The sequence below is a fragment of the Camelus bactrianus genome, chromosome 10 (genome assembly GCF_048773025.1).
Source record: "Camelus bactrianus isolate YW-2024 breed Bactrian camel chromosome 10, ASM4877302v1, whole genome shotgun sequence".
NCBI classification, from domain to species: domain Eukaryota; kingdom Metazoa; phylum Chordata; class Mammalia; order Artiodactyla; family Camelidae; genus Camelus; species Camelus bactrianus.
The window spans coordinates 42517876-42545183 of record NC_133548.1 but is presented as its reverse complement, the minus strand read 5'-3'; the positions used below and the strand labels follow the sequence as shown (position 1 = coordinate 42545183).

Sequence of the window (27308 nt, the reverse complement as noted above, 5' to 3'; positions counted from 1 at the left end):
AAAAAAGGAATGAAAAAATACTATAACAAATGTTGTGGGTGCCTGGAGGAGGAATGGACAAGCCTCTGGGGAGTCTAGGCAAAGAAAACTCCTGACTAGGCCCTGAAAGGGCTGAAGACATCCTGAGAAGTGGGGGTGGGGCGGTGTCCTGATGTGGCTGGAGCTTTATGCAAACTGAGGAGAAAGATCAAAGAGGAAAGGATGGAGGCATAGGGAGGTTCTGATGAAGTATCCCCTTCTCTCTCCCTGAATCCCACTCAAAATGCAATCTGTGGCAGCAAAGCTCTCCTCGTTTCCCACTCACTGGAGTAGCACAGGGGTCAGAATATCATGTGAGAAGTTATTATGTACTGAGTAAATTCTGAGCTTCTGTCCTCTAACAAGGGCTACAGTTTAAAGGAACCAAGATCAGCCTCCTCACCAAGGTCTGTGCCCTGTTTGCTCCTGCCTAGGCCTTTCCGTTCACAGGCCCTAGACCTCTCCACTGTCCTGGACTTCATCAAGTTCCTGGGCTTGACCACTTCTCAGCTACCTCTCTTCCCTGTCCTCCTGCCAACCTGCAGCCTCTCCTGACCACACCAGCCTGCAGGAATCCCTCCTGCCCTGTCAGACCCTGGTACCCACACAGACACAGCAACAGATTTTTCCAGGACAACAACTGTTCTCTAGAATTAAGTATGCCGACAATTCCCTTCCAAGCTCCAGGTTTAAATATTCACTTGTTCTCTTTTACTTGTTCTTCCAATCTTCAAGTTTTATTCCTAAACCTTTTTGTCCCTAAAGGGAATCACACTTAAGCACTTTTAAGAACTGCTATTTCATAACCTCTCGAAGTGAGCTCTCTAACCTAGCAAGGTTTTAAACCTGGTTTTTTGCTGTGGTTTAAACACACAATAAACAGTTCAAAAATTACATTTTCAGTTTGAATAAAAACAGATTCTGCAGGTTTAATCAATTTGCTTACACAAAATTTCCCCATGGTCCACTCCTCTCCTTTTTCATCCACATGAAGTCACATAATAAAGGATGTCATGAAAAGATGCCCAAGGAAATGCCAAAAAGAAAAATGCCCAACAGGTCTGCCAATGAAGAAAGAACCAAACATATTAAGGAAAAGCTCTGAGAGGCAGAGAAGGCGGGTAGCCTTCCTCCCTCTTCTTCCTCTAGTAACAAGGGTACAGAAAAAATACAAAGCATATAAAATCAAGAGAAAGGAATTGCAGGTTTAGTGGTTCCTAGGAGTGACGAAGAGCAAGGACCTGGTTACTCTGGGCTGGCCCTGGGCTTGGGAGAGAACAAAAGAGATAAGGGGATGTCTCAGAAGTTTCTTTATTAACTCTACAATCCATTCCCCCTGAAGACAGGAAAGAGACCAAGAAAATGCTCTATGCCAAGAGGTTTACAAATCCCGTGAGAGCTACAAGGAGAGGAGGACTTCCAAAACTCTGAGGTACCCAATGAGGATTCCAGCCTTCTCACTACTTCTGTAAGAAAGCTATTTTGGGAGCTTGCAGATCAAGAAGGTAGGGAGAACAGATATAACAGAATTATTCTACAGATAAAGAAGCAGAAGAAGAAATGCTGCAAAACCTTCATACGCAATTTGAGTTTAACTGAATTCAGCAGAAATGACATACTGAATACCCCTCTTTCCCACAGGGGTTTCCAATCCCTTCCCCCGCCATTCCCAAGAGCTACTTCTACTCCAGGTATTTTGTAACCTCTTGGCGGCCTTACTTGGTGAGCTCATGCTCTGAGAGAAGCTGCTTCAGGTGTCTGGAGAGTAACTTTTTCTCCATGGACAGTCGTACCCATGCTCTGGCTTTTCCCACATCAGTCTTGATTTCTCCGATGTTCTGGATGTGCCTGAAGGGGGAATGGGAAAAAGGAAGCGGAGGGAAGGGTGGGAGATGAACTCACTACCAACACCTCCCCTGTAACACCAAAGGAAGCCTGGTGAGGCAGCCCTACCCATCTTGGGAGAGTCTCTCTCTCTTGTTCTCTAGATCCTGGGCTTCCATGTGACTTTGCCAGACATGGTCACCACAATTTGGGTGGGGAAAGACAGTACAGCTCTCAAAAAGCCAGGCGAAGCCTGGAGCCCCTAGGCCTTGAGATACCCTGGTGTAATTCTCCAAAAATGTCAGGAAACCCAACTGCTTGTATAGCGCTACAAACGCATCACGAACCACAGGAGCACTGAGGAGGGCCTCCTGGTTAAGAGATGCTGTAGGCGCCCAGGTCACTGAGGCTCTGCTATTTAACGTGGACTCCCAAGCAGCAACTGAAAACAGGATTTCAGAGGCTTATTACAAATGAGCCCGCACTGACCTCATATCCTGAATGAGGGAGATTCTCAGGGGAGACATGACTGAGCTGGCATCGGACTTCCTCCGTTCTGAATCAAGAAATATTCCTAGAACAAAAAGGCTGGTTAAGTCTAAAGAGATCTGACAACCCACACAGCTGACTACTCTTCTTATCTCAAATCACAAATTTCTACAGGAAAAAATTGGTTGCTTTGGTAACACTTTAATCAATCATTTCACGAATATTTATGAAGTACCTACCAGGTATCAAATTTTAAACTTTTATGCATATCATTTCATTTAATTCTCTAACAACTTGTAAGACAGCCATGAAAGTACATACAAAGAGGTCAGCTGCTTTGCCCCAGTTACCAAGTGGCAAAGTCAGGACTGGAAGGAACACAGATCCTCTGGCTCCTAATTCTGCTCTTGCCTCAAAATGGACTACAAAAGACCTGAGGGAATGTGTAAAGAACACAACCCGGAATGCTGAGGACCTCTAGATACAGTATCTTTATATCTTCATGTCTGGCCCAACGTTCCAATGATCTTCATCATTCAGCTGTTGAGAATTCTGTGCTAGTTTTTCCTTTGGCAGTAACTTCTATAGCTTTCCTGGAAAGACTCTTGCTCTCATATCCAGAAAATGAGAAAGGAAACTCCTTATGAGGCTACTTATGGAGCTCTTATACCTAGTTTTCAGCCAATTATTTTCCCCATGTTCAGTGCTGGTTGAGGTCAACTAGTTCAAGGGCAAAGACAATACTGAATTCACATCTACCTTTTCAGTCCCATTTAAATTGATCTTTACCATTAGGATAAGAACATCCAAGAAAGGTAAACAAACTCCCCAGCAGAGAGGAGAATGAAGGATGATGTGAAGGGGTGATGCTGCCAAGAAGTAAAGGAAGGAGGGGAACTGTCCTGGAAGGGACACTGTAGGATGGTATAAAGAACAAGAGACCAGGAGACAAGAGGCCTGGTTCCGGAACTGGCCCCTTCCATCAATTCACTTCGTGATCCTGAATAAATTCAATTCCTCTCTGGATCCTAGTTTCCTCCTCTTATAAAATAAGATGATCTCTGGAATCCCCGCCAACTCTAACATCTTTATTAAATAGAAATAGAAAGCAAGTGTAAGGGATTGTGCACACCAGGCCCTGACTTTGATGAGTTCCAAGGTAGGACACCAACAAACAGGCTCTCTTAACTGACAGGACAGATCATCAATGCCCATCTCAGAGAAATAAAACAAAAGACTCTGAAAACACTTGCTCTAAACACAGAACATCAGTAACATCCAAATCCATGTAAAATCCAAATTCATTCTAAGACTGGCCTCTTGCTGATATAAATCTTCTATCTCACTGATCAAAAGGGTATAAAAACACATAGTGAAAGCAGACCCCATGGCCTTGGCATGCTCTGTGGTTCTGAGAGTCCTGTGGCTTAATATTTAAAAAAGAAAATATTATGGAGTAAAGGCTTCATTGACCTGAAATGGAATAGTCTGCTACAGATGATCACTTCGGTGGGGGATGGGAAAGTGAGTGGCGGGAGTTCTGTCCAGTAGTGCAAGAGACCATCTTACCTGAGGTACTGAAGCTTCCTGATGTGAGTTTTCTCTGTCGGTTTTCCTGATAATGTAACAGGTGGGACCACAAGGCTGATTTCCCCTGGAACCAATGGAAGGGAGAAATACCTATCAGTTTAGATTTCTGAGAGCACAGAATCCAGTGAACACAGTCAGAGATCATTTGAACATACAGATATGGGCTTTTGCTGAGAAGTACCTGTCCTGTTTCTTATTTCAGTGTACACCTAGATGCAATGTATGCAAATCCATATTACCTGAATAAAATCCAGGAGAAATATAAAGAATGGAAGGGAACAGAAAAAAGAAATGGTCCACCACTGGGAATAGGAAGGACATGGCCAAAAAGAGCCTGACAATGGACCGTGGATAAGAAAGAAAAAATTAAACAAGGACCTATCAATCTCTAAACAGTCTGTTGGTTGAAGGTCAGCTTGGGTAGCACACGATGGCTTTTGCACAGAGGACCTGACATTCAGTCTACAAGATTCTATAACAGTTCCCAAATTTCCTAAAACATTTAAAGGCATTCCTGCCCTAAGTCATCACTATGATGAGGATTTACTGCGGAAGGTACTTTGAAGAAGACTGCAGGAAAGTAGGCTGGTACTTAACTGCAAGTCTGAGATACACTATATAGTCAACATAGTAGAATCTTGGCACTTGAAAATGTAAGAGTTGCAGTTTAAACTACTGGAGACATGTAGTCATTTGTCATTTTGCCAAGGCACAAATCTAAATAGCACCTGGAAGCCTAACGTAAGGGAGCAATTTGCCTACATAGTGAGTGAGCCCAGCTGGCCACCCAGCAACTGCTTTGTCTCTTTTTAGTCATCCTTCAGTACACAGTGACCCTTGCTATGGGATAAGAACTATATTTCAGATTGATGGTAAGTGTTCCTATACAGTTGGCATAATATAAAAGTAGTATAAGTTTCTTTTAGTAGATTTATTATGATCATTCTGTAAGTGACTTTGGTTCTGTATTTCATAAAAGTAATGGTAATGATGACAGAAGCTACCATGTCTTGAGGCTTGCTATGAACTAAGCACTATATTAAATGTTTAAAAGACAACGTTTTATTTAATGCTCCCAACAAGGTAGGTACCTCTATCCTCATTTTCTTTAGAAAAGAGCAAATTGAGAATCAGAAAGATTAAGTGACATGCTCTTTGATTTAGTTATTCAACTTCCAGAAACACATTCATCCACCCATTTACTGAAACCAGCTTAGGACCCTGAAAAGGCAGAGACTGTCTTATTCATCACTGTATCCCCAGAATCTAGGCAGACTAGGAAGGCAGCCTCCCTTAAGGGAACTGTCTGGATGTGACACACAAATAAAGCTGGTCACCAAAGAGTCCTCATACCCAATAATGCTACAGAGTCAAAGGCAAGAGCATCAGCAGGCCTGTGCCAGGAGGACACCTGGGCTCTCAGTGACAGTACTGGTGAGGAGGGAGCGCGAGAGCAAGAGCGAGAGAGCAGCAATGGGGCTCAGTCTCGTGACAGGGCACTGGGGGCTCTCTAGTCCAGGAGACACAAATTATTCTTTTCCACCTTTTGCAAAGGACCTGATTAGAAATGCAAGATTCAGTACAGCCTAACTATCCATTTGGGAATGTGGCCATACAATGTATAGCACCAGATTCTCCAAGAATGTTATATGCCTCAAAGATAAGAAACTCCTTCTCATTTACCAGTCCTCAAATGGCAGCAGTTACAAAACCAGTCTGAAAAACCAAACCTCATATTTAATTGCCAGAAAAATATACTAGAGAAGGAAGTCCTTGTCCTTGGAAAATACCACCCAAAGCCAAAGACAGAGGTGAGGATACCAGAAGTTCTTACACGGACTTGCTGTAGGCAGCCTTGCAAAAGCAGGCAGTCAGTTAATAACAAAACCTAGGAGGCTAGCAGCAACAGCCACGGTTTGGGTTCACTCTACTTTCTACGCAGATAGTATGGGTAGTTGCTCAGTAAGGCGCCCCCAGAAGGCGGTGATAAGATCACTCTCAGAGTGAATTTGGTCACAGTCGGGTGCATGATGGTGGAGACCAGGGAACCAGGTTATAATCTCTGGACTGGAACATAACTGAAGAATGTCTCAGTGGGAGAAAAGTGGTCTAAACACAGGCTAGATGTGTTTAGCAAAATGGAGGCCTAAGGAGGACATGCTGCAGGAACCCCATAAAGACAGTCAGGGATTTCAGTCCCCAGCTGAACGTATGTCCCCGCCAGCAGGCACAGACCCTCAGTTCCTTCTGGTGACACTGTCAGTGCTTCACTTTTAGAGCTCTAAAAGCAGGACTCAGAACAAAATGGAATCTCAACTGAAAAGCCCCTACTATTCTTTACCGGTTTCTCACCAAGTACCCTCTGTCAGTCCAAAGTGAGAAGAGGATCAAATGGGCTCCAAAAGAAATTTTCCCCATACTGTGGGAATTCCTGAAGGACATGGCTGCAAAGCCTCAGGGGACAGGTTTAAAACATGTGATATGGTATTATTATTTTTTAATGCCTCACTAACTCCATAGAGATTTTTATGGAGAATATTAAACAGTTTGGAAGGTGTATGTTATGCCAAAACACTGAAAGAACTCAACTATATGGCCAGGCTTTCTAAACTTTAAGGAAAATAATAAAATGATTATGTATATTCCACTCATTTATTACACAGAAAAGGACTGAAACAGAAATCCTTCATGTGGAACCCAGCATAATAACAGCTGTCATATGTTACATATCCACATGCCAGGTACTTATTTTTATTACATCTCATTATCAGAACAACCCTGAAAAGTAGGTTTTATTAACTCTGTATTACAGATAAGGAAGACAAGACTAAGAAGTCATAAGTCACTTAAAGTCATCCAGTGGAGCGAGGGTTAAAATCCAAGTCTTTCTGACTCCAAAGCCCACAGTGTTGCTACTATACTACAGGACTCTCAAAAGAAATTTAGGGATATGATACACAATTATTAACATTTAAAAAAATCTATAATCATAGTGCTGTTTATAATATCGAAAAATCAGAAATAACCTAAATGACCAATAATAAGGGATTGATTCAAGTACTGCACATCAATACATAGAAACAGTAATTAAAACTGAGATTTTAGAATAATAACCACAAACATTTACAGAGAACCTCCAGATACTAGGCTCTGAGCTTAGTGCTTTACACAAATTATCTTATCAAATCCTCACAAGAATCCTATGGAGGTGTGTACTTTTAAAATTCCAGTATACACATGAGGAAACAGAAACTTAGTTTCACAAACTTATTAAGTGGGAATTAAACCCAGGACTATCTGATTTATAGTGTCAGATTTTAATCCTTACTATAGTATCACCTAAAAATTAGTTAAGGACATGGAGAAGATATTCTGAGGTGAGAAAAAACAAGTTCTAACATATTATGTATAGTATGATCCCATTCAGATTTTTTTAAAAACAGCTTTACTGAGACATAATTCACATTACCATAAAATTCACTTATAAAATATACAATTTTGTGTCAAAAAAATCTGTTTTTTAGTATATTCAAAGAGCTATGTAACCATCACCACCACCTAATTTTAGATCATTTTCACTACCCCAAAAGAAACCCCATTAGCAGTCACTCCACATTCCTCCCTTCCTCTAGCCTGTGGTAACCCCTAATCTACATTCTGTCTATGGATTTGCCTATTGTGGACATTTTATATAAATGAGATGATACACCTTGGGGTCTTTTGTGACTGGCTCCTTTCACTTAGTATGTTTTCAAATTTCATTCATATTGTACCATGTATCCATACTTCATTCCTTTTATTGCTGAATAATATTCCACTGTATGAATATACCACATTCAGCTTATCCACTCATCACCTTATGGACATTTGCGTTGTTCCACTTTTTGGCTGTTAAGAATAAGGCTACTATGAATATGAACATTTTTATACACGTCTCTATAACAGACATGTTTCCATTTCTCATGAGTACAAAGCTAGAAGTGGACTTGCTGGTCATATAACTCTGTTTAACATTTCAAGGGACTGCCAGATTGTTTTCCAAAGCGGCTGCAACATTTTACATTCCCACTAGCAATATCTGAAGGTTCTAATTTTTCTACGTCCTTACAAACACTTGATATTGACTGCCTTTTAAATTTTAGCTATCTTAGTAGATGTGAAAAGGTATCTTACTGCGGTTCTGTTGGATTTTTAAACACGCAGCTCTACATGGGCATAAATGCACAGAAAAATGTTTTGAAGGACAGATGAGGTAGACCGTCTCTATGCCCATGAGAATGAAAACTCCAAAAGGGCAGAGATCTTGGTCTGTTTCGTTCACTGGGCTATCGCCAAGTACCTACAACTGTGCCTGGCACACTGTAGGTCCTAAATAAACATTTGCTGGATATTTAGATTTATTTTCTAATTCTTCCATAATAAAACTGCTTTTGAAAACTTTTCAAATTCTTTTCAAGTTTAAAAATGCATGAGAGTATAAGCTGTCCATCTTGCCTGGTTATTCAAAGTAGAGTATTTTGAAATAAAGAAATTCTCTTCAGATAAAGCAGTAAAAAAATCAAACTTACTCAACTTTTTTGGTCTTCTCTCAAATCTTTAGAAAGTTAAGCTATCTGCATATAAAAGAAATGTTAATGACAGATCTTCTTGCACTGGGAATGTACAATCAGTGAAGGACCATTACAGTATGTTTGGTATTTCCTAGCTCCAAGTTCTCTTTCTTTTGTGTTCTATCTCCAGACTAGGGCTAGCTACCAAACAGGATCTATCAGTCTGGCCTCCAGCTCTATTTACAGGAAAAAAGATGCCACTTTTAAAATGTCTGACAAACACATAGATTTATAAAGCTTATTTTTAAAGAAAATAGCTTGGGTCATATTTATTTACTTATTTGTTTAACTATTTTAACTCCCACTCCACAAGCACCATGAGCCATTCTTCAAAGCCAGCCAGTTGGAAAAGTGTGGCAAAGCTAGTGAGCAAAAACAGGAAGACTGCTTGCTTAGCAGGGAAGGGCCAGACATTCATTACCTGTTTCACCTGTAGCCCATGACTCCAGATCCTTTCCAGGAGGTCACAAAGGCTGGCAATCAAGGTGTTCTCTTCCACCCCTGTGATGTTCACCTCTCCGTGCCCTAACTCCACAGCCTCTCGGCCCATCTTCTCCACCAGCATCCTCTTGGTCTGTAAGAAATCAGTCAGTAAGATTAGATACCCACAGTGAGCAGGATCACATTCAACTGGAGAGGGCTGTGGCCACCTGCATAGCACATTTGCTGGGCTGGGAGGGACAAGAGAAGTCAGACCCACAGATAAAGAGTGTGTTTATTCTCCACCATACAGGTCAGATTATAGTACAGTGCCTTCTTTAAAAGTTTAGTTAAGAAGATAAGATGACCCTGAGCAAGTGATTTCATCACTCCAGATTCAGTTTTTACATTTATGAGGTGAAAGAGTTGAACAAAATCCTTTGGTCATGAATGTCACCTCTGACAGTCTCTGATTCTCACTATTTAAATGACATTAAATAAACCTTTAAGCATTTAATCCTAGGAATATATCTAAAGTACCTGTCAAGGGGATAAAAAATTGAGGAGGAATAATTTACTTTAAGGTAAAAATTTTCAAATGCTTATTGTAAAACAAAAACAAAAACACACACTGTATAATGATAGTTGCAGCTTTTATTACTATGTGCCAGGCACTGTATTAAGTATTATTACATTATCCCATGTAAGCCTAATAATTCTGTGAGAAGTATTATTATTTTTCACAATTTGCTGATAAGGAATTTGAGATCAGAGAACTTAAGTAACTTGCCCAAATTCACACAGCAAAGAAATAGCAGATCTGGTCCTTGAACCTAAACCTGCCTGAATATTGAAACTAAGCTCTTAAGATTTAGTCATGTTATAAATTTGTGACATATAAAAATCTAAAAAGCAAGGAAAAAAAATCACCCCATATCCTACCTTTCAGAAACAATAACTCAACATTTTGGCTTATTTCTTTCCAGTGTTACTATTTTTAATGTTTTTATTGTGGAATATGTCTCATACACACACACATACATATATATATATATACTATTATACTATCATAACCAACAACCAGGTTAAGAAATAAAATGTTGACCATCTATACCTCTGAAGCACTAACGTGGCTTCTCCAATCATCTTCCCAATCTAGAAGTGATCACTATCCTGATTATCACCTATACTTGCATCCCTAAAGAATGTAGTTTAGTTCTGCAGGTATGCTTTCCCTTATTATTTTCTTTTTCACTCAACTTTGTGAAATTCATCCACACTGATGAAAGTATCTGTTGTCTATTTCCATCACTGTATAGCATTCCATTGTATGAATATACTGCAATTTACTATTTATTCTCCTACTGACTAGGGTTTGGGTTGTTTCCGGTTTAGGGCTATTACAAAGAACTCTGTTGCAAACTTCTTGTATTTATCTCCTGGGTCATGCTCCAAAGGTTTCTCCAGGAAATATACTTAGGAGAAGAATACTCAATAATGAATGCTATGCTGTTTTCCAAAGTGGTCGTTCATACCCATTTACACTTCCAACAGTAGCAGAGTTCCCAGCTGCTCCACATCCTAGCCAACAGCTGATAGTGTTAGGCTGATTACTGTATTTCTTCAATTCTAAGATGTACACTTTTCCACATACTAACAAATCTGAAATTAGGACACATTTCACAGTCATCGTTGCTCAGGCAGTAGACATACGGAAGTTGTCACTGACTGGACTTCCTTCTGGAAACTTGAGAATGAATGCTAGAGGCATGGAAAATAAATCTCAGAGACAAGAGAGGGGCCCTCTTTAAAGAAGGGCAGAAATATTCTTGATGGCAGAAAAGACAACACTGTTAGGGAAATTATGAATATCAATGACTCAGAATGAACTGATAAAGCTTTTTAAAAAAAATACCTAAATTCAGATTATTAGTACTGATTTATCAATCTAACTTGTAACAGTAATAATTTATTCTGCCAAGAGAAAGTATATTTGATTTCATCATGTAAATGAGCACTGCTTAGAAACTGAAAATGCAGGAAAATCTTTTATTTTCCATCAATGAATAAATAGGATGCAGTAGAGACCAAGTTAGTTCAACTGTCCTAAAAAGTATGGTATACTGACTTGGCTGAAAGGCTATATTTTTACTAGAAATTTAAATTCATAACTAAAACATTAAGTACACAAGAAACTGACACATTGTAAACTGACTATATGTCAATAAAAAAAAATAAATTTTTAAAAATAACTAAAACATTAAAAATTAAGAATGACTATCTTTTGATCCAGCAATCCCACTTCTAAGTATATATCCAAAAGAACTGAAATCAGGTTCTCAAAGAAGTATCTGTACCCCCATGTTCACTGCAGCATTATTCATGACAGCCTAGATATGGAAACTACCTAAGCATCCATTGATAAGATGAATGAGTAAACAATATGTGGTATATATGTACGCTAGAATATTATTCAGCCTTAAAAAAAAGAAGGAAATCCTGCCATTTGCAGCAACATGGATGAACTTGGAGGACATTGTGCTAAGTGAAGTAAGCCAAACAGGACAAATACTACATGATTCCATTTCTATGAAGTCTCTAAAATAGTTGAACAAATTCATAGACAAATTGATAGAAGCAAAGAATAGAATGGTGGTTGCTAGGGGTAGGAGGGAAAAATAAGGAATTGTTGCTCAAGAAGTATGAAGTTTCAGTATTCACAGGTAAGATGAATCAGCTCTAGCGATCTGCTGTACAACATAGTGCCCATAATTAACAATACAATATTGTGCAATTTAAAATATGTTAAGAGGACAGATATCATGCTGTGTTCTTGCCGCAAAAACAAACAAAAAACACAAAACAACGTAAGGAAATTTTTCGAAGTGACACATATGTTTACTTTGATTGTGGTGATGGTATCACCAGTGTATGCATAGTCCAAACTCATCAAGACATACACATTAAATGTGTGCAGTTTTCTGCATATCAATTATACCTTAATAAAGCTTAAAAAATTAATATTTTTGTTGAGGGGAGAAAAACATCCTAACAACCAAGTTAAACTGAATAACACACTTTGGTCTAGCACATAATAGGCACTCAGTGAGTTCTTGTTTCTAGACATATGCGATCACTGCTATCAGATTAAAATGGAGAGGGAAAAACATTTTCATATGTGTAAGACTATTCTGCTGAAGACAATTCAACTACATTATTTAAGATATTACTTAAAACTGATGATTTTAAGTAATGAAAGATGTCTAAAATTAAAAACTGTATCTGCCTATCTGTTTTAAAGAATACAACATATTAAGCTTATACCAAGCAAAGTGTGCTTTCTCTCAATTAATGGTTTATTTTATTTAAAACAAATACACCTAATTCCAAGTTAACAAGATCTTAAAACTAGATGTATCACATTATATTAACAGTTATTTTCAAAATCAAGAAAGAGTGATCAGAGCTAGGCCTTGGTCTCACCTTGGCCACCAAGAGAAATTCACAGGTGTCCACACTCACCTTGTTCCGGCATTCCTTCAGCAGACCCTCTACAAACTTCCAGTTGGTTTGGGCAATCACTGACGGGGAGAGGTTGGATAGTTTGGGCTGGCGGATGGTGCTGCCCATGTTCCTGGCTTCCTGAATGTACTTCTACAGCAAAAGGAAAAATCAAAGACTCAATGTGCCCAAGCACACAGACCACAGGCGACCAGTACTGATGGTTCCTGAAGAGGGCACTATCACCCCGCACTTTCTTACTGCTTCTTTCCTAGGTTCAAGGCACAAAGTTTAAAATGCAACACTTGCGTCAAAGGGAAAAACTGAGATGATGTGATGAATTAATTCTTTTTCTCACGTAAAGCACTCCGTGACTACTGGAATTACCCTTGCTTTAATGATTCAAGAGGTAGAAAACACGGCTACAGCACATAGGAGTGTGTAAACTCTCATGAGTGGGCAAACCAACTCAAATCTCAGAGTAGTACTGAGAAAATCATTTTCCCCAGCAAGCTAGGAGGAATTTAACTCCTCTGCTCACTTCAAAGATATCCATCCTTGCTAAATTAGGGCCTGGAAAACATATGGGTACACTCAAAACACAACTGCATTTTCTGCTTTTTACAGTTTGCTGGTGATTCTCCATATGCTGTCTGTTTTAACACAACCCACATCAATGCAGTAAATTGCACACTAACATCCTCTCAGTATCCCAGGTTAACAATCAACATTTTTACCCTAGACTTCTTTCTTCCCCCATATTTATTCAAGTGCTACAATTCTGCCCATTCTACCTTTTGGCCCCTCAATCTGCCCCTACTATCAACCCCCAAGGTGGGCTTCAATTACTATCACCTAGATGACTTGTGAGCTACCTCCAGTACCTCTGCTCCAGAATATTCTGCCCACAGCCTCCTTCACCCAACCACCACCAAGCTTTTGATCCTGCCCCCTCCTCTACTTGCAATGCTCGTCTTTGTCTCTAACAATCCTATCATCCTCAAGACTTAAAACAGATGCTGATTCCTCCAGTCTTGTTTGAGATTACTCAACACAGAAGTGACCTCTGCTTTCTCTAATTAGTGACCAAACATTGGCGTGCTCTCCTATGGTCCTTCCAAAAGACTCTTCTACTAAAGTTAGTTGTGTACCTGTCTTTGCTCCCTTAATAAACTGGTATTCCCTGAGGACAAGGCTACCCTCTTGTCATCTTTATATTTCAAAGTGCTTACTGCAGTGATTTTTACCAAGAAAATGTGCTCAATAAACACTCTTGAAAGAAATAACATGGTTATGAGGTGTAAGACCCAAGGGAGACTTTTAAAATGACACCTACACCCAACACCCATTGTGCTACTCACAAAAACTCTTAAGTACAATTGTATCCTATATATCAGCCATTAAAAATTCATAACTATACTTTGCAATTTTAATTTATTCCTTAAAAAAAATAGCAAAGGCAAAATATTTTCCCATTCACTGAGGTGCCAGACACATAAGAAAACAACATGCTTTATTGGATTTTATCGGTATAAAATGCAAATTTCAGAGTTTTTCCTCAAAGAGAAATTGCTGAAATAGTTTTCTGAAGGTGAAGCTCCATTTTCACAACTTCTCTGCAACTCAGTAAGGCAGGGTCTCCAACCTGAGGTTTATAACTAGAAATTTTACCGGCAACAAGTTATAGTAGAGCTGAGAAGCTCAGCTTACAAGTAATGAGGACTCAGGTCAATTCAAGACTCCTCAATCCCCAGGCAACTGACAATAACATTCCTTTGCTCTTTTGAGAAAAAAGTCAAGATTATCTGTTTTAAATTAAGGCACAGAAAAAATGGGAAAAAAGGCCTCTCCTCCCCAGGTTCAGAGATTCACAGCATTAACCCAAGGTCAGCTTTTCTGCCTTCTCACTCTAATAGAATTAACTTTTTTACTACCATACCACACACACAAAAGAAGTTACAAAAATTTTTAAAGGATTTCTCCCAAGTTTCAGACTCTTGTATTCTGAGATTCCTGTCACCCGTCTCACACCCCAACCCCGCTGGAGGAAATGAGTACCATGCATGACTGACTACTTAAAGGAGAGTAAAAGGCTCTTATCTAAGCACTGACATCATTTCTGAACAGGGGTGCAAATCTGGCTCAGGGAGAGGATGTATAAGGTTAGTGGCCTGATACCACTTATGAAACACTGTACATCCTGGATTTGTCATGACCTGGGCCAGTATCAGGTATCACACTAACTGATCCTATTATTACCCCTTCTTTCTGGGGACGACATTTGAATCAGACCAGAGGCCAAGGAAATGGGAAAGGGAAGGAGGGTGTAGCATGATAACAAAGTCATTCCTTGTCATTCTTAAGGTGTCTTACCTCTCTCTGGTCATTGTCTAAACGCAGGTGTTCTGTATGCTGCTTCTGCCGGTCTTTCCGCCTCCACTGGGCAGGGGCATTCCTTTTTGTCCACCTGACAAAATCAAAGCAGATAATTAAGAATACCCTGCTAAGAAAGTAAGATCTACTGACAGGAGACAAGTTAAACATCTAGGAATCAATGCTGGGCATGGGAAACTACCAAGAAATCACCTGAGATAGCTCAGAAATCTTGAGGAAGAGAGGCTTAAAGATCAGTGACTGGGCAAGAAAGAAATAATTCTCTAGGGAACTAATATATACATTTCCATATATATCTATATCTATATATATCAGAAGAGATATATCTATATATAAATATACATATGTATTTGAGATACATATACATAAATATATATATATATATATTTGAGATATATATATATATATATCTCAAAACATCTACAAAAACTTCACTTGCAGATCCAAAACTATACTCACTCAACTCTGCCTGGGCTTTGATGCACTCATCTCCAAAAGTAACTAAGAAAAGTAATCTTGTTAAGTTATCTACTTTCAGTTCAGACTTCAATTACTCCAACCACCACTTACTGAAGATACAGTGCTAGCTAAGTGTTGTATGGATTCAGCTGTGAGATGATTTCAACTCATCTGCAGTCCAGCCTTTTACAGGTCCTGACACATTTTGCACAGTGGAGACAGAAGCTGATGACACTCTGTCAACCTGTTTACTTGTTCAAACAAGTGAACAACCTGGAAAGTTTATGTCTTCTCCATACCTGCTTTACGAAAGTTAAGGTCTTAATGGAGATACTAGCCTAGGTCCAGATACTGTATGACCCTCCCCACTGTGGCTAGGGAGCTGGATCAGGGAATCCAGGGACTGACTCACTTGTTGCTGGCTGGCCCAGTGGAAAGCACATCAGACTGCAGCTTAGGGAAGAAGCCCGGTTCATACTTTCCTTGTCCAATCTTCATGTCAAGTAAATGGGGGTGAACTGCAGTATGGTCAATTTTTGCCAGTCGCAGCTCAATTGCTTTCTCTAAATGAGAATGAAAAAATAAGCCCAACATTTAAAAAACTTATCATGTTCTGGGCCCTAAAATAAGTCTCAATAAATGTAAAATAATTTGAAGCATACAAAGTATATCCTGTGACCACAATAATCAATAATAATATCTTAAAACTAAATAACACACTTCTAAATAACCCAGGGGTCAAAAAAGAAATCAAAAGGGAAATAAGAAAGAATTTTGAACTGAATAAAAATGAAAACACAAAATATCAAAATATGGGGAATGTCATTAAAACAGTACTTGAAAGATTTACAGCTTATCTTAGAAAGAAGAAAGGTCTGAAACTAATAACCTTGGCTTCCACCTTAAGAAGCCAGAAAAAGAAGAGCATATTAAATCCCAATGAAGTACAAGAAAGGAAATAATAAAGGCCAGAGTGAAATCAATGAACTCAAACAGAGAAAATTAATAAATCCAAAAAATAGTTCTTTCAAAAGATCAGTAAAAATGATTAACTTCTATTTGGAGCAACATGGATGGACCTAGAGATTATCATACTAAGTGAAGTAAGTCAGACAGAGAACGATAAATACCATGTGATATCACTTAAATGTGGAATCTAAAAAAATTATACAAATGAACTTATTTACAAAATAGACTCAAAGATATAGGACACAATCTTATAGTTACCAAAGGCGAAAGGTGGCAAGGGATAAATTACGAGTTTGGGATTAACATATACATAACACAATATATATAAAATAGATAATCAACAACCAACCTATTGTATAGCACAGGGAACTATACTCAATATCTTGTAATAACCTACAATGGATAAGGATCTAAAAAAAGAATAGACATATATATGCATAACTGAATCACTCTGCTGTACACATGAAATTAAGACAACGAAGGGAGGGAGGGAAGAAGGGAGGGAGGGAGGGAGAGAGATAAACTTCTGGTCAGATCAATCAGGATTTTAAAAAGACACAAATACCAACACACGAATGAGAGAGGTAATGGTGCTACAGATTCTACAGATATTAATAAGGGAATATTACAAATAATTTAATGCCAACAAATTTAACAATCAACAAAAGACACAAACTATCAGCACTCACTCAAGAAAAGAGAAAACCTGAATAGCCCTATATCAATCTTTTAAATTGAATCTGTAGTCTAAAACCTTCCCACAGAGCAAACTCTAGGCCCAGAAGGCTTCACTGATGAATTCTGCTAAGCCTTTAAAGAAGAAATAATACCACTTATACAAGCTCTCCCAGGAAACTGAAGAGAGTATTTCCCGACTTATTCTACGAGGCCAGCATTATTATGATACCAAATCAGACCAATTTATTACAAGAAAATTATGAACCAAAGCCCTCATGAACATAGATGCAAAAATTCCAAACAAAATTTTAGTAACATGAATCCAATAATAAACAAAAAGATAATAAAATACATCATGTCCAAATAGAGTTTATCTCAAGAATGTAAAACTGGTTTATACATTCAAAAATCAATTAATGTAATATACCATACTAACAAACTAAAACCAAAAACCATGTAATTACCTCAATAGATGCAAAAAAGCATTTGGCAAAACAAAATAATCACTTCAGATAAAAAAATAAAATAAAATAAAAAAACCTCAGCAAACTACTAACAGAGACCAACATTCTCAACTGATAAAAGGTATCCTTGAAAAATCATGGTGATAACACATACTTAATGGTGAATGCTTTCCCTCTAAAATCAGATGTAAGACAAGCATGGCTACTCTCACCACTTCTATCTGACGCTGTACTATAGGTTCTAGTCAGTGCAATTAGGGAAGAAAAAGAAATAAAAGACACCAAGATTAGAAAGGAAAAAGTAAAACTATCGTTATTTGCAGGCAATGTGATTGTCTATGTAAAAAATCTGAAGGAATATACAAAAAACTACTAGAAGTTTAGTATGGGTACAGGACAGATCAATATACAAAACTCATATTTCTATACGTTAGCAATGAACAATAGAAACTGAAATTTAAAAATACCTTTTATAATAGCACTGAACATGAAACAGGGATAAATCTGACAAAAGATAAGCAAAACCTGTTCACTGAAAACTACACAACTACTAAGAGAAATTAAAGACCTAATTAAATGGAGAGATACGCCATATTCATGTACCAGAAAACTCAATAATGTTAAAATATCAAATCTCCCTCAATTGATCTATAGATTCAAGACAATCTAATCCAATTGAAATTTTCAGGTTATTTGTAGATTGGCAGCTGATTCTACACATGTATGAAATACAAAGAACCTACAATAGCCAAAACAACCTTGAAAACAAGAACAAAGGTGAAGAACTAACACTATCTGACTTCAAGATTTAAAATAAAGCTACAGTAATCACAACAGTGTAGTATTGGTGTAAATGTAGACGAACAAATCAATGAAACAGAACAAAGAATCCAGAAGTAAATTCATACATATTTAGATCACTAATATTCTGACAAAGGTGAAAAGACAATTCATCAGAGACAGGACAGTATTTTCAACATATGATTCTGGAACGACTGGATATCCATATGTAAAAAATAAACCTGGACTCTTAGCTTACAATACTTACCAAAATCAGCTTGAAATGGATCATAGACCTAAATTTAAAGCCTAAAACTAAAAATCTCCTAGAAGGATATATACGAAAAAAAAAATCTATGTGACCTTGGTTAGGAAAAATTTCTTAGATACATTACCAAAAGCAAAATCTGTTTTAAAAAAAAAACTGATAAAGTAGGTTTCACCAAAATTAAGAACTGTTCTTTGAAAGATGCAATTAAGAGAGCAAAAAGACAAGCTACAGAACGGGGAAGTATCTGCAAATCATATATCTAACAGAGAACCTGTATCCAGAACATATAAAGAACATTTAAAACTCAATAACAAGAAAACAACACAATTAAAAATGGGCAAAAGATTTACATAGGCACTTCACCACAGACGATGTATGAATGGCAAATAAGCAAAAGAAAAAATGCGCAACATTATTAGTCATTAGGAATATGCAACTCAAAACCACCATGAGATACTACTACACACCTATTAGGTGGCTAAAATTGAAAAGACTGAGCACACCAAATGTTGACAAAATGTAGAAGAATTATAACTCTCATACACTGCTAGTGGGAATGTAAAATACACAACTACTTTGAAAGATAATTTGGCAATTTCTTTAAAAAGTCAACATATAAAAATCAAATGATGCAGTCACTCTACTCCTAGGTATTTATCCAAGGGAAAAGAAAACATATGTCTATACAAAAACTTATACACAAAGGTTCACAGCTCAAATGCCCACCAACAGGTAAACAGACAAACTGTGGTGATAACCATACCATGGAATACTACTCAACAACAAAAGGAACATGAATGAATCTCAATATAATTATGCTGAGTAAAAGAACAGACTAAAATAAAAAATAAATACTATATGATGGCATTTATATAAAAATCTAGAAAATTCAAACTCTATAATAACAGAAATCATATCAGTGGTTGCCTGGAGACTGAGGGTGACAGGGGAGAGGGGATGGGATGGAGGTATTACAAAAGGGCATGAGATACTACCTAATATATAAAAAATAGGTAAACAAGTCTATACTGTATAGCACAGGGAACTATATTCAATATCTTGTAGTAATTTATGGTGAAAGAGAATATGAAAAACGAATATATGTGTTCCTATATGACCGAAGCATTGTGCTATATACCAGAAATTGACACAACATTGTACTTCATAAATGTTCATAACATACTTAAATAAAAATGTATTTAAATAAATAAATAACAAAAGGGCATGAGAAAACCTTTGAGGGTGACGGGTATGTTCCTGATGTGAGTGTGTACTTACAACAAAACTTTAAATATGTGCAGTTTACTGTATGTCAATTATATCTCAAAAATTTTAGAGTCAGAACAAAAAAAGGCTGGTAATTCTCCTGGTATTTTCTAGATACATGTAAAAGTATCTCATCCTTGGGCCTTGCTGAGTACCCTAGGTCAAGTCGTGTTCTCTCTCTGGGCCTAACTTACTTCCTCCCACCCTTATTTTCATTCAATAGAACTTATTAAGTCTCTCAAAAGTGCAAGGCACTATTCTAGGTCCTCCAGAACAATGGTGAGACAAAGGAAAATTTTTACCTGTAAAGTGAGTGAGTGGAGTTAATGGCCACCAAGAAGCCTTCTAAATGTAACAAAAAGGTCCCTTTAGTTATGTTTTTACCATTTTTCAATCAGACTGATTCAAGAAGCTGAGATGTCCACGCGGAATGGGGTGAGGGAGTTGAACTACTCCTCCTCCAGGCTAGAAATCTGAGGCCAGTGGCAAGAACTCTGGCCTAGCATATTTGGAGTGCATATTTCAGGGGCATACCTCAGGGATATACCAATGGCAAAGATATTCCCGTGATTCTGGGAGCAGAGCGATGTAGCTGTCTGAAGGGTCTCTGTGATACCTGTTTTTCTGATATGAGTTATAGAAATGAGGGTTAGTTAACCCTCCTTCCATATCCCACAGCCCACATTCTAACAGGACCACAGAAACTTATGTCCTGGCCACAAATGAGACCAGAGTAATTCAAATCAGTATTTGGTGTTCGACGAATGGATTACAGATGGACTGAGAACTGACTGCCTCAACCCTATGAGCAGAAGGGCAAGGACTCAAGTGGCAAGAGCCTCTCACTTTATAGCCTCCAGCTTTAAGCAGACTCCTCACTTTGTTCCCACAAGCTATACATAAATACTGTCATTTTTAAGTGTAACACAACATGAAAAGATTGGGAAGTCCTGATTTAAATTAATGGTTTAGGAGATATTTCTCTAAACTCACAATCTTGTAAAAATCTCCATCAAGCTTCCCAGGACCAAAGCCTTAGGCAGGGTTCAGGAATCTGAAACTTGATGTGTTCCAGGAGGCAAGGATGACTGTGTTACAGTACTCCACTTGCATGGGCAACATGTCCTCGAGTCTTATCCAAGAGGACCATCACCTTGATGAAAGGCCTGGAGCAAGAACTGAGAAATAAAGTCAGAAGGCTATCAAATGTTAGGCTGATGAAGCCAGGACTTTATTCAAAACTGTCACCATTTGTATCTTCAAAACCTAAAAAATGCCTGGCACTTTCATTCATTCATTCAGTAAATATTTGGTGAACATTTACCATATGTTGGGCATGTAGTGGGTATTTATATTTGGTAAATGAATGAACAAAATATACAAAAAGGCTATATAATAAGGACACGGAATATCCAACAAGGAAGTGAACACACTACTTAATCTGACACCTCAAGCTGAGACTATTCTCTAGCTAAACTGATCTAGATGAGGCCTCTGTGAACAAAAAGGTGTATTCCATCAAGCAAGCTGCAAACGGCTTTTAACATCTATATGTGCTGGGCACAATGCTAGAGGATCGGGGGTAAGACAATGAATAAATACAGTATCTGCTCTTAAACTGCTCCCTGATAATGGCAGCTCAAAAGAACAGAGATTATAAAGGGGAGGCAAGAACAAAGTACCACAGGAGCTCAGCAGAGGAATCGCCTCAGCCTGAGAGCATCAGAGAAGGCTTCACAGAGGAGACACATCAGCTGGATTTTTGTCAACAGCTTACCCATAACTCATTTGCCCCTTCTTTCTTGCTAACAGAATCCTGATACTGTACAGGGTAACATTACAGTACTCACTTTCACAGCCTCTCTTGCACTTAAGAGTGGTCACATAACATGGTTCTGGACTATGAAACAATAGAAGTTGTTGGGAATTTCTGAGAAAGCTTTTGCTTTCTGATATGAGGGAAAATACAGCTGGCATCAACTTTCCCCTTTGCCCTGAACGTGAACAAAAAAGGTCTCTTGTTGCAATGAGGCAACAAGTATGAATAAAAAAGTCAACATGTTAAGGATAGCTGAGTGAAAAGATAGAATCTCAGTTCCTGACTACATTGTTGAGCAGCTGTGCAACCACCAATTCTGCACTTCTTGACAATTTAAGAAAAAGAACTCCCATTTGTCTAACGCACTGATGATTAGATTCTCTTGTACTTACAGCAGGACCCGTTCCTAACTGACACAGCCTTAAAAGGATGAGAAGAAGTGTGCCAGGCAAAAAAGATGGGAAAGCATTTCAGGCAATGGGAACAACTTATGCAAAAGCAGAAACAGGGAAAGAAGCTGGCATGTTTAGGAACAATGACACAATCCAAGAGGCTAGAAAATGCAGCAACAAGGAGGCCTCACTTGCTTCATCCACAGTGGTACACTTCTGGTACATGGATGTGCGCAGAGTAGGTGTCCGAACATTCAACAGCCTGATCTTGTCTACTCGAGAATCAAACACCCGGAGCACAGGATCTTTATCGTCATCGTCATGACACATGATTTTGTTGTCAATGAAAGAAGCAAACATCTGGGTCTCCAGGAATCTTGAGAGGAAAGGCAAGTAGGGCTCAGGCTGATCTGACAGAAAAGACGCCTGGTGGGACCAAAAGGAAACAGACAGTCATCGACAGGGAAAATGGAAAAGGGCATGTCAGCCTTAAACAGCCAAGGCTACATATCCAAGGGATTCAGTAGGTCAATTCTTCTCTGAAGCTTTCTAGGTCTTTATGAAAAGCAAACAGCAAAATCTCTTCATCATTTTTTTAAGTCATACAATTTCAGATATCCTGAAACTCTGACACATTGGCCCATACTTACTCAGGTAACCTACTGTGGCAACCAATGTTTCCATAATCCTGATGTTCAACCTGCACATGCACCTTTGCCTAAGAGAGCTCTTTGACCAAAGGTAAATCACCTGACAGCAATAATCAGCACTCTGCTCTAAAGCACTCAGACCTTATATTGTTTATCAACATCAGAGGACCATGAACTTGTTTCCAGCACATAACTGAAAGAAAAACTCATCTTCAGTCATATCTTTAAGAGGGTCTGGTATGTTCTCATTAAACCACCTCCCCAGCAGGATTATACTCACTTTATCAAAGTTTTGCATCTGCTCCCTGTTGGTAAACCAAGACTCCTTATCCTGGCTGGGCTGAATGACAAACACCTCATAATCTGCAAACATCTGAGTAAAACGATTTGCAAAAACCTCCCGGATCTGAATGTTTAGCTGGTAAATCCTGAGTTCTTCTTCATCACACTGAACTTTGAGATCCTTATTGCTGCTGGGGTCGTCACGTACTTCCAGCTACAAAAAAAAAGAAACAACAGTTGAGAACATACAAGCTTTTCCTTTTATCCCAAAGAAATGCAGCTCATCCTTTTTTCCCACAACGGTCACTTACTTTGCAGCAAATGGAGAAAATAAACAAAAGAGGGGGAAAAGAAGGGGGAGGAAAAAAAAAGAATTCTATATATGTATATGTATGACTGAACTATTATGCTGTACACCAGAAACTGACACAACATTGTAAACTTACTATACTTCAATTTAAATTCATTAATTAATTTTTAAAAAGAGAAAAAAGAAGCACTGGGGAAAAAAAGGGGGATTCTAACACAGAGAAGAGATAGGTTAGGGCATTCCTCTTGCAGGTACCCAGGAACTTAATGTAAGTGGAGATAAACTCATTACGGGCAGAGAGAGATTAAGCAATAGAGAAAAAGTACTAGTTATCTCAAGGGGAAAGGGAAGGAGGGAATCTGGGAAGTCCATGAGAAAATTATGCAAAGCAACAAGGTCAGACTCTGGCTCTCCCTTTATCTTTTTCTCCCCCACATCATTTTCCCTATCTTTCTCCCTAAAAATTTTTCCTTACTGGTCTTTTTTAACCTTTTTAATCTCTCTAAATATTTCTCTGCTCTTCTTTAACTGGCCATGATTTTTCTAATATCTGCTCTACTAATTAAATAAACCAGGAAAATGGAAAAACTAAAAAAACAGCCCAACAAAAATGATTACATAACCCCATTGTTTATACGTAATTTAAGAAACTAATTTAACAGTGAGAATGGGAGGGTGAAAAGATGGGTAAACAACTATAGAAAGTGGACAGTCGCATCAAAGTCAGGAAATGGAAAGCTAAGTACATCCCTGGGAAGAACAGAGGACTAGAATTCAAGAAGACCAGGTTCCAGCCTCAGTTCAGCCACGCAGAAGCATTTAATTTTAGGTGAAACACTCAGGCTTTCTAAGCCTCAGTTTCTTGAGCTATAAAAACAAGAATCAACAATTCCTGCTCTGTGTGCTTTAGGTTGCTATGAAATTCACAGGGCGATGGATCTGAAAGAGGTCTGAACACAAAGACTGCCACCATCATCCCTCCAAATCTCTATGTTGTAGTGTATACAGAGAATGACAGCAGTTTCTCCTTGATGCCCAAGTGAGAAGCTACCGAGATTTGAATTCAAGTAGCATTTATACTAGGATAATGTCTGCCAGAGCTAAATCCAGTCTTCCACACAGAGCATTCTTCTGCTACTCACAAACATGCCTTTCCCTGAAATGAGTGCTTTCTCACGCCACACTTTATTCCACCAGGACATCACCTTAGCACCGGCCCGTATACAGCATCTTACCTTCTCCAGGCTCACCCCAGTCCTCTTGACCAAGGCTTGCAGGCGGGCAATTGTTTCATTCTCCTTGAGGAGCTCATAGGAATGCAAAGGGGAGCCTGCGATGTTCCCATTCCTCTTGTCGGAAACAAGCTCAGAGGCCCGGAGCCTCTTCAGCTTAGAGGCACTCTCGCTGCAATGAAGGTTCCCTTCAGGGGGAATGCCAAATGCCATGAGAATCTCAGAGACTTCCTGGACAAACTCCAATTTGTTGGGAAACTGAGGCAAGTCCTCTGGCAGCTCAATGAAGTGGTTGTCAATGTCCACAAAGCAGAGGTTAGCCTGGCAGTCAAAACAGGATGAGGAATATGAACAACTCCAGAGTAATAAGGAAGAGGCTTTACAGGGAATAATGAACAAGAGAGGAAAGAGCAACCATCTGCAATGGGCAAAATGAGGCATGGTACAAAGAAAAGAGGTGGGAAGGAGGTAGACCTGGGTTCCATCTTCCCCTGATGCTTTCTAGTTATGGGATCTTGGGAAAGTTACTTAATTCTGTTCCCTTAGCTATAAAATGGAGATAAAGAGGTAACACCTTAGAAAGTGATAAAGATAAAATAATGACATAGATGTTTAGCACCTAGCACAAAATTTCTCACATATAGTAAATGTTCATAAAATATTTGCTGAATTCTTACAGTAGTAAAAAGAATACTAGGAGTGTGTCTGGGTTCCAGACCTGACTCTGTCCCTAACTTCCAATGCGATCCTGAGTACACTGTTATCCCTGTCTGAGCCTCAGTTCTAACTTCTAAGATTTGGTGGCTGGTCTTGATTTTTATGCTTCCTTCTGGCTTTAAGATTGCTTCTGAGAGGATGTAGAGAGACAGTACTTTCATACACTACTGAAGAAATAGGTAAGCTGGATTAACAAAGAACAACCTAGCAATATCTATCCTTATTTTACAAATAAAACTGACACAGAGAGGTTAAATAATTTGTCCAAAGTTACACAGCTAATAAATAGCTAGTAAGCAGTAGAGCAGGGATGTGAACTCAGCTAGCCTGACTTCAGTCATACCCTCAAGCTCTTAACCATTCACTCTTCTCCATAGAGATCTTACACATTCCTTGTTCAATTTAACATAAATATTTTATAGTTCTCATTCCTGTTGGAATTTTCTTGCAGTGCAGCTATAAATCAGAAAAGCCTTTTATTTTTGTTTATCTTATAACCATGAACTAGTTCTACCTAAGACAACTGTCACTTCCTTCACTTCCTCCACTGCCTTATTAACTGCTTCAGTGTTTGTTGTAACAAGGATAATAATATTAACCTATGTCATAGGTTTGTTTTGAAGATTATGAGACAATTTATGTCAAGGATTTAGGACAGCGTCAGGTTCATTAGTATATAACAACTGTCAACTAACATTGTTATTATCACTGTGGAATATAAAACTTAAATAAATGAGTATATCTATATATATACACAATATTATTGGATAGGAAAATTCCGTAATGAAAAGCTGCTAAAAATCCCCCTATTTACTTGTAAATTTAATGTAAATTTTTCTTAAATCCCAGAAAGATTTTTTTTTTTAAGTTTTTTTTTTCCAGTGGGGGGGGGGGGATTAGGTTTATTTATTTATTTATTTTAAATGGAGGTACTGGGGATTTAACCCAGGACCTTGTGTGTGCTAAGCACACACTCTACCACTGAGCTATACCCTCCCCCAAGATTTTTATTTTTTTTTAAATGGAGTATCTGATGAACTGCTTCATCAGAATAAAAGAAAACAATAGCCAAGAAAATACCCTCTTGGTTCTCCTCTCTTTAGAGGGAAAAAAAGCAGTTTGTCCAATAGGAAACACAGAGGTAGCCAAATATAACTACATGCACTCAACAATGTTTGGTTGGCTTTTCCCCCACTATTAGCTAAACACAGAATGTCTGTAAAGAATTTTATAAACTCCAAATGCTGTGTCCACATATTGTAGATACTCCTGGTCAGAGATAGCTAGAGGAGAAAAAGCAGCTCAGGTACACTTCAGAGATTAAGACAGAGTCTCTGAGACAACACTACTAGCCATTCTTTGCAGAGCTGGGCTGAAGCAGGCAGGGATAAGAAAGCAAAGTTTAAAAGGAGGCCATGCAATTAATTGGCTCATACAACAGCCTCACACTCTTTCCACCCAGTACACAGAGGGCTCTGGCAAACAGAAGAAACTTTCAAATCTACCTCAAACTCCTTGCTCTCCCCTTTCCTCATCTGAAAAGAGGCCAACTTTTGAAACAGCTTGGGGGACAAGAAGCAGCCTGGAAGAGGCACTGAACCCAAGTGATAAGTTTTCCTCAGTTAACCTCTTGCTTTGTTGGAAGAGGCCATGTGAAGACTTAGCTGCTCTGGGGTAGTGATAACATGGATATCCAAAACCACAAAAAGTTTCCCAAATCTCTTCCTGCTGAAGCCCTGAGTTCTTAACATCAAATCACTGCCAGCCTCACCTGCTAGTCTATCTCCAAGTTACTCACTGAAGGGGAGCTCAACAGATTACTGGGGAAAAGCTACTGAAAAAATATCCTGAGAAAGGAGGGGAAAAAAGTAGGAAAGAAAGAAGGGCCCAAGATAGAAAGAAGTAACACCCTCTTCCCCTGACATAGCTGCGGACGAACTGCCTCCTTCCTGTGTTCAGACAATGAAACCCCAAAGAGAAGCACAGGACAAAGGCTGCCTCACAAAGGCAGCGCAGCACTCTCACTTGCTCAGGGCCAGCTGAGCTCATGTGTTGGTGTGAAAAGAAACAAAGGGCTTTTCACAGACTTCTGATGCCCAAAATGGGGCAGCAATTCATCAATTCTGATTTAGGGGGTTAGGGAATTGTACACTCTCCATGCCTCTGGAGAAAG

At 38.7% G+C, this 27308-nt stretch overlaps 1 protein-coding gene across 3 annotated transcripts in view; it reads right to left on the bottom strand.

Moving 5' to 3' along the window:
* DENND5A (DENN domain containing 5A) overlaps nt 1-27308 on the bottom strand; it is a 76278-nt gene that overhangs the window by 9108 nt on the left and 39862 nt on the right. For all 3 annotated transcript variants that reach the window (XM_074372417.1, XM_074372418.1, XM_074372419.1), the window contains 10 exons: nt 24422-24739; nt 22875-23090; nt 22136-22370; nt 15718-15868; nt 14826-14919; nt 12474-12605; nt 8953-9105; nt 3901-3985; nt 2332-2416; nt 1738-1866 (listed from right to left, as the gene is read on the bottom strand). In XM_074372417.1, the coding sequence (XP_074228518.1) occupies nt 1738-1866; nt 2332-2416; nt 3901-3985; nt 8953-9105; nt 12474-12605; nt 14826-14919; nt 15718-15868; nt 22136-22370; nt 22875-23090; nt 24422-24739 (1598 nt within the window). The remainder of the gene's footprint in view (nt 1-1737; nt 1867-2331; nt 2417-3900; nt 3986-8952; nt 9106-12473; nt 12606-14825; nt 14920-15717; nt 15869-22135; nt 22371-22874; nt 23091-24421; nt 24740-27308) is intronic.